This window comes from Protomyctophum bolini (assembly GCF_963924005.1).
Source record: "Protomyctophum bolini genome assembly, chromosome: 17".
NCBI lineage: Eukaryota > Metazoa > Chordata > Actinopteri > Myctophiformes > Myctophidae > Protomyctophum > Protomyctophum bolini.
Genome location: NC_137878.1, coordinates 40,917,056 through 40,929,555, shown reverse-complemented (window position 1 = coordinate 40,929,555; position 12,500 = coordinate 40,917,056). Strand labels below are relative to the sequence as shown.

The 12,500-nt window shown below is 43.9% G+C and overlaps 1 protein-coding gene across 2 annotated transcripts in view; it reads left to right on the top strand.

Annotated features, from left to right (window-relative positions):
• Positions 1 to 12,500, top strand: part of LOC308332367 (hyccin-like) — a 46,424-nt gene that overhangs the window by 12,843 nt on the left and 21,081 nt on the right. For both annotated transcript variants that reach the window (XM_080788239.1, XM_080788238.1), the window contains exons 2-3: positions 8,862 to 8,939; positions 10,646 to 10,747. In XM_080788239.1, coding sequence (XP_080644365.1) covers positions 8,889 to 8,939; positions 10,646 to 10,747 — 153 coding nt within the window. In that variant the 5' untranslated portion in view covers positions 8,862 to 8,888. The remainder of the gene's footprint in view (positions 1 to 8,861; positions 8,940 to 10,645; positions 10,748 to 12,500) is intronic.

Here is a 12,500-nt window from a genome sequence, read left to right as displayed (position 1 = left end):
AATGCTATAACACCAAAAAGGGGTTCCCGCCCAGAATGGGTTAAAAGCTCTTTGATTTGCTCTATTACTGTATAATGAAATGCTTTTAATAACCCATTCTGGACGTTACGGGATCCCCTTTTGGTGTTTTTAAAGCACTACGTTATACTTTAGCTATTGGAAAAAAAAAATAGCAGATCTACAAGCTTTTACTGTAGGCCTTTTTTTGTTTTTATCGTGGAAATGTGGCGTAAGTCTTTGAATATTATATATTATATTCTTTCAGAGCGAATGTTTTTAACTCAAATCTTTGCTTCTGGGGGGTTTCTGAAACAACATATTTTCGGCGGCCAATTACATAATATTTTATGCCGCTCTTCACACTCGCCGCGCGTCGCAGGGCAACGTGTTGTAGAGCTTGTAGATCGGTTGTTTTCACGCATAACTCGGGCCGCGTTAAGCCCCAAGTTCCCCGACGATGACGACCTGGCCTTTAGGTACACGTCGAGGGCCTATTCAGGTATCCACAATATGCACTTTGCTGTCCCAGATGGTTGGTGTGTGTGTGTGTGTGTGTGTGTGTGTGTGTGTGTGTGTGTGTGTGTGTGTGTGTGTGTGTGTGTGTGTGTGTGTGTGTGTGTGTGTGTGTGTGTGTGTGTGTGGTAAAGGCTGCAAAACACTCAACTTCCCATCATGCACCTGAGCACAACGTTGAAGCTCAACAGTGCCACTTTTGTCACCTGTTGGTTGGTACCCTAAACACAGGGAGCCCAGACAGACAGACAGACAGACATTACTGTGCATTGGAGTACACACACACACACACACACACACACACGACTGGCTGGCTGGCTGGAGAAGAGGCTGTGTAGGAGGCTGTAGGAGCACCAGAACCTCCTCACAGACCTGACTCATCCAAGCCCTTATATATTAACGCATTTAGACCTGACGTCCAAATAGAAATAAAAAATGGTCTTCTAAATCCTGACAGTGGTTCTCAATATTTCACGTCAAGGACCCCCAAAATATTATCTGTAATTGGCCGCCGACCCCCATCTGACAATATGTTGTTCCAGGGACCCCCCCCCCCCCTCCTCCCAGAAGCAAAGATTTGTGTTAAAAAAAAAACATTCGCTCTGAAAGAATAATATATTCAAAGATTTGCACTATACGTTTTTCAAAACGTAGCAGACCTACACAAGCTCGTAGCTATGAGCTTGTAGGACAATAGCTAAAGTATAGCATGATGCTTAAAGGAGAATTCCATACTAAAAGGCTTTCTTACCTTTCTTTGTAGTCGTTACGTCCCCACCAAAGAGGTCCAGGTGTTATTTTGTGCAAAAGCTCCTTATTGGCTGTTTCCCCGACCATAAGCCCTAAATGAATTGCATTGAATTGAATGGGAATTTAATGGGGCTATGGGGTGTTGTGCTAATTCGCTTATTTCCATCGCTCAAAATTATAATTTCTTTGTATATATCCTCTCTTCATAATGTAAATAATATCCCAAGCGGCACACTTTACTACTTCTTTCGATGGAAATAAGCGAACTAGCACAACGCCCCATAGCCCCATTCAATTCCCATTCAATGCAATGCAATTCATTGAGGGCTTATGGTAGGGAAAATAGCCAATAAGGAGTTTTTGCACAAAGAAACACCTGGACCTCTTTGGTGGGGACGTAACGACTACAAAGAAAGATAAGAAAGCATTCTAGCATGGAATTTAACACCAAAAGGGGTTCCTGCCTAGAATGGGTTAATCACAGTCTGCCATCAAGCACGCACGCACTCACGCACGCAGTCTGCAGCAAGCACACTGCTACATTAGGCTATAAATACACACCTGCCTTGCCAGGGGCATGCACGCACACACACACACACACACACACACTTGTTGTGGAACACGTGAAAGAGTTTTTTTTTTTTTTTTTAATTGATTTGATGAACACTGCGTTAGTCAGAAATGTAAACGGCACGTGTTAAAACCACTGTGCTTATAGAGCAGGTGTGGGCCACTTTGACGATGGAGAGGAGCCACTATATTTCCACACTCACTCCCTATAGGGCCGTATATTACTCCCTAGGGCCGTATATTACTCCCTAGGGCCGTATATTACTCCCTATAGGGCCGTATATTACTCCCTATAGGGCCGTATATTACTCCCTATAGGGCCGTATATTACTCCCTATAGGGCCGTATATTACTCCCTATAGGGCCGTATATTACTCCCTATAGGGCCGTATATTACTCCCTATAGGGCCGTATATTACTCCCTATAGGGCCGTATATTACTCCCTAGGGCCGTATATTACTCCCTAGGGCCGTATATTACTCCCTAGGGCCGTATATTACTCCCTATAGGGCCGTATATTACTCCCTATAGGGCCGTATATTACTATAGGGCCGTATATTACTCCCTATAGGGCCATATATTACTCCCTATAGGGCCGTATATTACTCCCTATAGGGCCGTATATTACTCCCTATAGGGCCGTATATTACTCCCTATAGGGCCGTATATTACTCCCTAGGGCCGTATATTACTCCCTAGGGCCGTATATTACTCCCTATAGGGCCGTATATTACTCCCTATAGGGCCGTATATTACTCCCTATAGGGCCGTATATTACTCCCTATAGGGCCGTATGTTACTCCCTATAGGGCCGTATATTACTCCCTATAGGGCCGTATATTACTCCCTAGGGCCGTATATTACTCCCTAGGGCCGTATATTACTCCCTATAGGGCCGTATATTACTCCCTATAGGGCCGTATATTACTATAGGGCCGTATATTACTCCCTATAGGGCCGTATATTACTCCCTATAGGGCCGTATATTACTCCCTATAGGGCCGTATATTACTCCCTATAGGGCCGTATATTACTCCCTATAGGGCCGTATATTACTCCCTATAGGGCCGTATATTCCCTATAGGGCCGTATGTTACTGTCGTAGCAAAAATAGCCGATCTACAAGCTCAAAACGCGTCACGCTGCGACGCGTTTTGAGCTTGTAGATCGGCTATTTTTTTTTTGCTATATTCGAATTTAATTCTTGAATTCTTGCTATTTTTGAATTGGAATCCTGAAAATGTACACTTTTATTTAATTTCAAATGGCTTTAATTGTACTTGTGTTGAAGCAATGGAGCTACTAATTTAGACTGAAGTAATTAAAGCGGGTCATGTTTTGCATGTTGTGGAATTGTAAACAAGCTGAAACCAACATTATATCGGTGTTCTGACATTAACCTGAGGGCCGCATTAAGTGAAGGTGGGGGGGCCGCATGTGGCCCCCGGGCCGCCAGTTGCCCAGCCCTGTTATAGAGCGTCGCAGTCCCTCCCCCCTTTCATAACCACGAACGGCCCGGGAAATGAAAACGCAATGCATTCGTCCCCCATAAGGCAGTTCTTATTTAAAGGTAGAGTAAGTGATTTCACTCAAAAAACCTTAGGTTTCGTTTTTGGCTGTGGGACCTAAGCCTTCGTCCAATCAGGATAGAGAGTCAAAAACGAAACCTAAGGTTTTTTGACCCCCAGGGGTTAACTGGGGACAGGGAGGAACTCCTTTTATGGTCAGCACACTCTATAGTAGAGAGGATTATCACAACAAAACAAAAAAATAAGTGATATTTGAATTAAGTGAAATCACTTACTCTACCTTTAATTTATTTAAAGACCTTTCTAAGCGTCGTACGAAGCCAGCTCTTGTCGTGACAAATCATGACAACAACACACACAATATTTTGGACCAAAACAAATAATTACAAAGAAGAAAAACAACCTTGTTGTAACCTGCCGTTTCTTTCTACTTTCTAATGTGGCTAATGGTTAAGTGTCCATGACATCAGAGACAACAGGCTCACTGCTACAATCTAAAATATCTAAAACCACATATTACACACATAAAGACCCCCAGGAAAGTGATCTAAAGCTTCTAAATGTCATTAACCTATAGTTTTATGCAAAAAGGGTGAAATGTCCCTTTAAGTCTCATGTCCGGCTGCGCGGCACAGCACACACGTCCCTGACAGCCGGTCACTCTTTGACCAAACATGGCCATTTCTCTGTGTTTTGGTCACTCACCAGTTTAGTCTCACACCAGCAGTTCCAGACGTGTGTGTGTGTGTGTGTGTGCGTGTGTGTGTGTGTGCGCGGCGCACGCACGCGCACGCAAACAGACTATTGGTCCAGGAAGGAGCAGTGTCTGTAATCTAATCTTATCAAGAGTAGACAAACAATGAAGTGGTCTGTTATGTTAGTTTAGTAGTCGCCACCTTGCAAAGGGGAAGGTCAAGATAACAGGCCCTGAAAATGACGGAGGGGGCAGTCAGTATCCACTCTCTCTCTCTCTCTCTCTGCCTTCCTTGATCTCAGACTGTCTCTCACTCATTCTCTTTTTAACACACACACGCACACTCACACACACACACACACACGCACGCACGCACACACGCACACACACCTCCTCTCCCTTTACTCTCTGCCTCCCCTTCTTCCAAGAATATGGGATATATTTAATTTGCATGATGTATATGCAAATATAACCTATACTATTCTATTCCTGGTGGTCGTAGTAGATGTTCGGTCAGGATATTCAGCACTTTGTTTTATCGTCATTTCTCTCATAGAATGTGCCTCTATAGAGCCCGCCCCCTTTCAGAACGACGGAGCGGCCCAGGAAATGATTACCTTTCTTTGTAGTTGTTGTTACGTCCCCCACCAAAGAGGTCCAGGTGTTCTTTGTAGTTGTTGTTACGTCCCCCACCAAAGAGGTCCAGGTGTTCTTTGTAGTTGTTGTTACGTCCCCCACCAAAGAGGTCCAGGTGTTCTTTGTAGTTGTTGTTACGTCCCCCACCAAAGAGGTCCAGGTGTTCTTTGTAGTTGTTGTTACGTCCCCCACCAAAGAGGTCCAGGTGTTCTTTGTAGTTGTTGTTACGTCCACACCAAAGAGGTCCAGGTGTTCTTTGTAGTTGTTGTTACGTCCCCCACCAAAGAGGTCCAGGTGTTCTTTGTAGTTGTTGTTACGTCCCCCACCAAAGAGGTCCAGGTGTTCTTTGTAGTTGTTACGTCCCCACCAAAGAGGTCCAGGTGTTCTTTGTAGTTGTTACGTCCCCACCAAAGAGGTCCAGGTGTTCTTTGTTGTTGTTACGTCCCCCACCAAAGAGGTCCAGGTGTTCTTTGTAGTTGTTACGTCCCCCACCAAAGAGGTCCAGGTGTTCTTTGTTGTTGTTACGTCCCCCACCAAAGAGGTCCAGGTGTTCTTTGTTGTTGTTACGTCCCCCACCAAAGAGGTCCAGGTGTTCTTTGTAGTTGTTACGTCCCCACCAAAGAGGTCCAGGTGTTCTTTGTAGTCGTTACGTCCCCACCAAAGAGGTCCAGGTGTTCTTTGTAGTTGTTTTGTCCCCACCAAAGAGGTCCAGGTGTTCTTTGTAGTTGTTTTGTCCCCACCAAAGAGGTCCAGGTGTTCTTTGTAGTTGTTACGTCCCCACCAAAGAGGTCCAGGTGTTCTTTGTAGTTGTTACGTCCCCCACCAAAGAGGTCCAGGTGTTCTTTGTTGTTGTTACGTCCCCACCAAAGAGGTCCAGGTGTTCTTTTTGTGCAAAAACTCCTTATTGGCTATTTTTTCCCCTGCTATAAGCGCCAAATGAATTCAATTCAATTCAATTCAATTCAATTCAATTCAATTCAATTCAATTCAATTCAATTTGAGTTGAGTTGAGTTGAGTTTGAATCTTTATTTCGGTCAAAAAACTAATAAACAAAATGGTTGGTTGAAGGACCACTTCACCACTTTTCAACCTATCTTCATATAATAGGTCCTCACTAATAATCATGATAAAATGGCACAATTGTTTTCTACTCTGTCTGTGTCTCATAGGGAGGGGCTGTGGGCAGTTCAGAAACCGTCTTCCAGTGACATCATCGATGGGGAATACAAGCTAATAGAAACTGCAGGCTTTATATAGTCCTGAAAAGTTGCAATGCGAAAATGGAAGCCATCGTTCTCACGATGATGAAAATCTAAATATTTTTGTAAAAATAATTAAAAAAACATCTGCCTAATGATGATGTCACTGGAAGACGGTTTCTAAACTGCCCACAGCCCTCTATATGAGACACAGACTGAGTAGAAAACAATCGTGCCATTGTATCATGATTATTAGTGAGGACCTATTATATGAAGATAGGTTGAAAAAGTGGTGAAGTGGTCCTTTAAGCCATTTACATTGCTTAATTTACATGTCTTAGTCAACGCAGTGACTATTTTGAACTGAATGGGAATTGAATGGGGCTGTGCCTGGGGTGTTGTGCTAAAAAAAATTGAGCGATGGGTAATAAGCGAATTAGCACAACACCCCGCAACTACAAAGAAAGGTAAGAAAGCCTTCTAGTATATGGAATTCTCCTTTAATTAACATGGCTGCTCTGTCTGGCTTCCATTCAAAGCACAATACAAGAAGAGCCATGATTGGTTGTTGACGAGGTCGGGTCAGAGTCTTCTTGTCCAGTGATTATAGGCCTGACCTTCCACTTCACTTTGATAAGGGTCAGGCGTGTGTGTGTGTGTGTGTGTGTGTGTGTGTGTGTGTGTGTGTGTGTGTGACTGTGTGTGTGTGTGACTGTGTGTGTGTGTGTTCTGAAACACACTCACATAGAATATAGATTGTAGTAGTTGTAGCATTCAGCTTTCCATTCCCTGGAAGAGAGGGCACTGACACACACACACACGCACGCACGCACACACACACACACACACACACACACACACACACACACACACACACACACACACACACACACACCAACCATATACTGTAGTACTCTATAATATATATTTTTTTTTAATTTAGTTTTTAATCGATACAAAACATTCTGGGCCGGGAACCCCTTTTGGTGTTTTTTAAAGCATTATGTGTTATGCTTTAGCTATTGAAAAATAGCAGATCTACAAGCTCATGACGATCTTAGTAGAGAGTAGGTCTGTTATTTTAGAAAAAATCGTGAAAATGTGCCTCAAATCTTTGAATATAATATATTCTTTCAGGAGACGTTTTTTTTACGTAACAATAGGGTGTTTCTTTACCTCCATGGCACGACCATATACGGTCCTGTTTCCTACAGGAAATAACAGGCATTATGAATGAGTCCTGTTGTCGGGCAAGTCAAATCGATGTGACGAGAAATCATGTTTGCTGAAGACCGAAAATGGGGAAGTGGAAGTGAGACGTGATGGGGAAGTATTGTGAACCCATTCTGACCGGGCACCCATTCTGGTGTTAGCATCATGTCATGCTTTAGCTATTGAAAAATAGCAGATCTACAAGCTCATATCGCGCCACCGAGTGGCGCGATACGAGCTTGTAGGTCTGCTATTTTTGAAAAATTCGAAGAACGACTGACATTTTTAGAATCTGATCTCAGGTCAGAATGGGTTCATCAGACCAGTGTGTTGTCCAGTGGAAACCTCGTATGAATCTGATCTCAGGTCAGAATGGGTTAAGGCAGAACAGCCTGCCATAGACAGGAGGAGGTGGAGAGAGAGAGAGAGAGAGAGAGAGAGAGAGAGAGAGAGAGAGAGGAGAGAGAGAGAGAGAGAGAGAGAGAGAGAGAGAGAGAGAGAGAGAGAGAGAGGAGAGAGAGAGAGAGAGAGAGAGAGAGAGAGAGAGACGAGAGAGAGAGAGAGAGAGAGAGAGAGAGAGAGAGAGAGAGAGAGAGAGAGGAGAGAGAGAGAGAGAGAGAGAGAGAGAGAGAGAGAGAGAGAGAGAAGATTGTTAGCAGAGAGTGAGTGAACACGACAGACAGACAGACAGACAGACAGTGAACTCATCTACATCCACAAACGGAATTCATTTAGTTATGGACTGCCCTAGTAGTAACTCAGTAATTCAATTTTCATCAGACAAGTGGAAAAGACTCTTCTGATAGTAACAGCAGAGAGACGGGGGGTCTGTGACGTCCAGCCGTCACCGCGGCTGACGTAACGCTGTCGTTTTATTCCCCAACCCTTTAAAAACGACACCGCAGTGATAACCCACAATCACCAAAAAAAACTGGAGTATCTGTATGAGCCTTTAGGCTGTTGAACTTCGTTCATATCAGCGTCCCGTTCACTCAGCTGTTAAAACACATTGAGTACAGGAAGTGCATCAAAATAGAAGCTCCGGGGTGCCAGAGTTGTCTGATCGCTTTTACTCTGAAAGCCATGAACCGGAAACACTTTCTTTAAAAAGTTGACTTGACAAAGTGACCTCACAATCCCCGATCATCTTAATATATTTATATAAACTCCAAAAAGCGTTCATATTTTGCGGGAGAGACGGATGAGGAGCAGAAATGAAGCGCCAGCATATCGATCCATTCATCACCACGGAGAGCGCCCTGGATCAGGAGATACGAGTCATTCTTTCCGCCGCGCTAACATGGGAGTCAATGACAAGCTAATAGTTGCACAGAGCGTTAGCATACGCCAAGCGAAAAGCGAAATGCCAAAAAAAAGAAATAGGAATAATTCTGAATATTCTTATCTCGCCCCGTGTCGTTTGGACGTCGCTAGGACGTCCACAGACGTCTAAGGCACCTCTCGGTTCCAATCCCTATGACGTTTCCAGACGTATTATGTACAGAATGTGTTAAGAAAGAATGCCTCGTCTGTCTCTCCTAATCCAGGGTGCTCTCCAGGGGATTTGATCTGATGGATATACTAAAGCGCTTCATTTCTGACTTCTTCTTCTCATCTGCCTCTCGTTTCAAAATATGAAGGTTTTTGGGATATTATTTGGCGGGCGGGGGGATTGAAGTGAAGCCCCCTTTGATGTCTACGTGTGTGCACAGCGTCTTTATCTGTGTCTTGTTGTGGTCTCACTGTCTCCCTCTAGAGGCCAGCCCACTGCAGATGAGGGAACATGTTGGCTATGGACCAAGGAGTGGTGGAGGAGTGGCTGTCAGAATTCAAGGTATGACACGTGTGTGTGTGTGTGTGTGTGTGTGTGTGTGTGTGTGTGTGTGTGTGTGTGTGTGTGTGTGTGTGTGTGTGTTCTCTTTTCATACGTGAGATCGCATTCAAACGGAGAGTCTAGAGTGCAGAGGTGTTTTTGCGAAAGATTTACTTTTCAATAGCTAAAGTACATAATGCTAACATACTACTTATTCTATGCTTCTGTAAAATGCTACTAACTACTACTACCACTACTACTACTACTAACTACTACTACCACTAGTACTACTACTAACTACTACTACCACTACTACTACTACTAACTACTACTACCACTAGTACTACTACTACTAACTACTACCCCCTGTGAACCCCCTTTATCCTGAAGAAAAGGCCTTCTAATTAAACCCGTTATTTTGTTGAGAAATCGTTACCCGTGCACCCACCCACCCACGCATCACAAAATGTGAGTTCTAATGTAGCTAATTAATTAAATCACTCGGTATTCAATCTGAGCTTTTCAGACACACACACGGACTGACAGTGCCAAGAATCTGCTATAATGTCCACAGAGATTAGAGAATCTAATGCAATTCAATTCAATTCAAAGGGCTTTATTGGCATGAGAAAACATACGTTTACATTGCCAAAGCAGAAAGAACAATACAACAACGCTCCACACGTCCCAAACTCTTCTCCCTTCTGGCTCCAAAACTGTGGAATGCACTTCCCATTGCAGTCAGAACTGCAGCATCACTCCCAATCTTCCGCCGTAGTCTGAAAACCCACCTTTTCAGACTCCATCATGGCCCATAGCACTTACCCCACCCCCTTAGATAGCAATTCTGTAGACTTAGATAGCATTTGATACAGACTTATAGCATGTTATGTAAACAGCATAAGTGCATTGTATGTAGTCATAGCACGTCATAGTACATAATGTATATCATAGTAGTATAGATGTATAGCTTATTTCATTATAGATATTCCACTGTTACTTTCTTAGCTTACGCATGTTTCATGATAAATGTTTTTATGTGATGTATTCCCATGCTTTTGTTCTTGCTTAATGTAAGTCGCTCTGGATTAAGAGCGTCTGCTAAATGCCTAAATTGTAAATTGTAAATTGTAACAATACAGCAAAACAATCAAAACAAAAAAGATGTACTTTGAAGGTCAGAATCTTCAATAGATCAACTTCTATGTATTAGTGAGTTCCACACTCACTCCAGAGGGCCACTATAGTTCCACACTCACTCCAGAGGGCCACTATAGTTCCACACTCACTCCAGAGGACCGCTATAGTTCCACACTCACTCCAGAGGGCCACTATAGTTCCACACTCACTCCAGAGGGCCACTATAGTTCCACACTCACTCCAGAGGGCCACTATAGTTCCTCACTCACTCCAGAGGGCCACTATAGTTCCACACTCACTCCAGAGGGCCACTATAGTTCCTCACTCACTCCAGAGGGCCACTATAGTTCCACACTCACTCCAGAGGGCCACTATAGTTCCACACTCACTCCAGAGGGCCACTATAGTTCCACACTCACTCCAGAGGGCCACTATAGTTCCTCACTCACTCCAGAGGGCCACTATAGTTCCACACTCACTCCAGAGGGCCACTATAGTTCCACACTCACTCCAGAGGGCCACTATAGTTCCACACTCACTCCAGAGGGCCACTATAGTTCCAATAAAGATGTTAACGTGTGTTTCAGACTCTGCCGGACAGTGCCGTGTCCAGCTACGCCACATCGCTGAAAGACAAAGGCTCTCTGGTCCCGGCGCTCTACAAAGTAATCCGGGAGAACTACAGCGATGTATGTACGCACGCACACACACACACACACACACACACGCACGCTGTCACACGCACGCACACACGCTGTCACACGCACGCACACACACGCACAGACACAAAATTAGCATGGGATTATTTATAGAAGCAGAATTGCCCTGTCAGTCAGATAACCAAAAATACATTCTGTCTCGATTTCCGGAGCTGGCTCGCTGGCACGCCACGCACGCACGCACGCACTCAGAGATCCGTCTTTTACCCAGATAGGTTTGTGGGATCTTCATTCTGGCAGCAGTTAGAGATGACCTGGTGTGACAGATGGACAGTATTTATAGACCTGCGCTGTGTCTGCCAAGTCCCAGAACAACCACCGTTGTGTTTTTTTTTTGTGTTTTTGTTTGTTTGTTTGTTTTATTGCCTAATAATTCATATTTTATATTCCTTGATGAGCTGATTGTATAGTCTTTCTTCTAGTGCCTCTTTAACAATGTTGCAGCAGCACAGCATATTATACAGGCTTGAATACTTTTATTAGTCAGAAATGCAAAACGGCCGGCCTGGGGCTGTGCGTGGCTCAGCGGTCCAGGCACCTTTGGCTGGTAATCCAGTCTGGCAGTGTGCCGCGGGTTCGACTCCCGATCCCGACAGCCTTCATTAATGCATGTCACCCCCCCCACCCCCCATTCTATAAGGTTAGAAGGATAACACAAAACAGTCCTGGGGACTTGTTTCTAGTGATGCACCGAATATTCGGCCGCAGAAAATGTTCGGCAGAAAATGGCAAAAAATTCATATTCGGTTTCGGCTATTCGGTTTCGGCCCGAATAGGCAGAAAATATATCACTGAATAGTGTATGCAATTAATGCATTCAAAAGGGCTGAATAAATGTTTTATGGACCCATAATAGTGATTATTATTTAAGTTAAGTTTTGCCATAACCATTTATTTTGCCATAAATCAGGTAGCTTTAAGGTAGGAAAAAAGATGTATAATATTAATCATATTCGGATATTCGGTATTCGGTTTCGGCCAAGAATTTCCCTTTCGGTGCATCCCTACTTGTTTCCATTGTGGTTGTTGACGACAATACATGATCTCATCAACAACTGTGAAACACTTTAACGGTATATGTGAGGAAACGGGAAGAACAGAACGGCGACAGTGAGTGACGCCTCCTTTTGACGGGACTTTAACCCTTTCTTTTTAGACGGGTATATGGAAGAACAGAACGGCGACAGTGAGTGACGCCTCCTTTTGACGGGACTTTAACCCTTTCTTTTTAGACGGGTATATGGAAGAACAGAACGGCGACAGTGAGTGACGCCTCCTTTTGACGGGACTTTAACCCTTTCTTTTTAGACGGGTATATGGCTCCAAATGTGTTCTGATCTGGGCTTCATGGAGTGAAATCAGTCCGGTGCTCAGGTTGTCTCCTGTGTTTTTATATGGACCTGCTATAGAGCGCCGCAGTCCCTCCCCCTTTCAGAAAAGCGAGTGGCCCAGGAAATGAAACCCCAATGCATTCTCCCATCGGCACTTCTTATTTAATTTATTTAAAGACGGTTACGCCGCGGACAAAGCCAACTCGGATCGTGACAAATCATGACAATGAACACAATGTTTTGGGGCCGATCAAATAATTTATAAGACGAAAAACAAAACAAATAGTGTGGTCTCCTGACTTTATTTTCTTCTTTCTAATGATTGGTCTATTTGGAGGAGAAGGTGCTTTTTGTACCCATGATTTACTTTCGGTGTTGGTAATAATTATGAC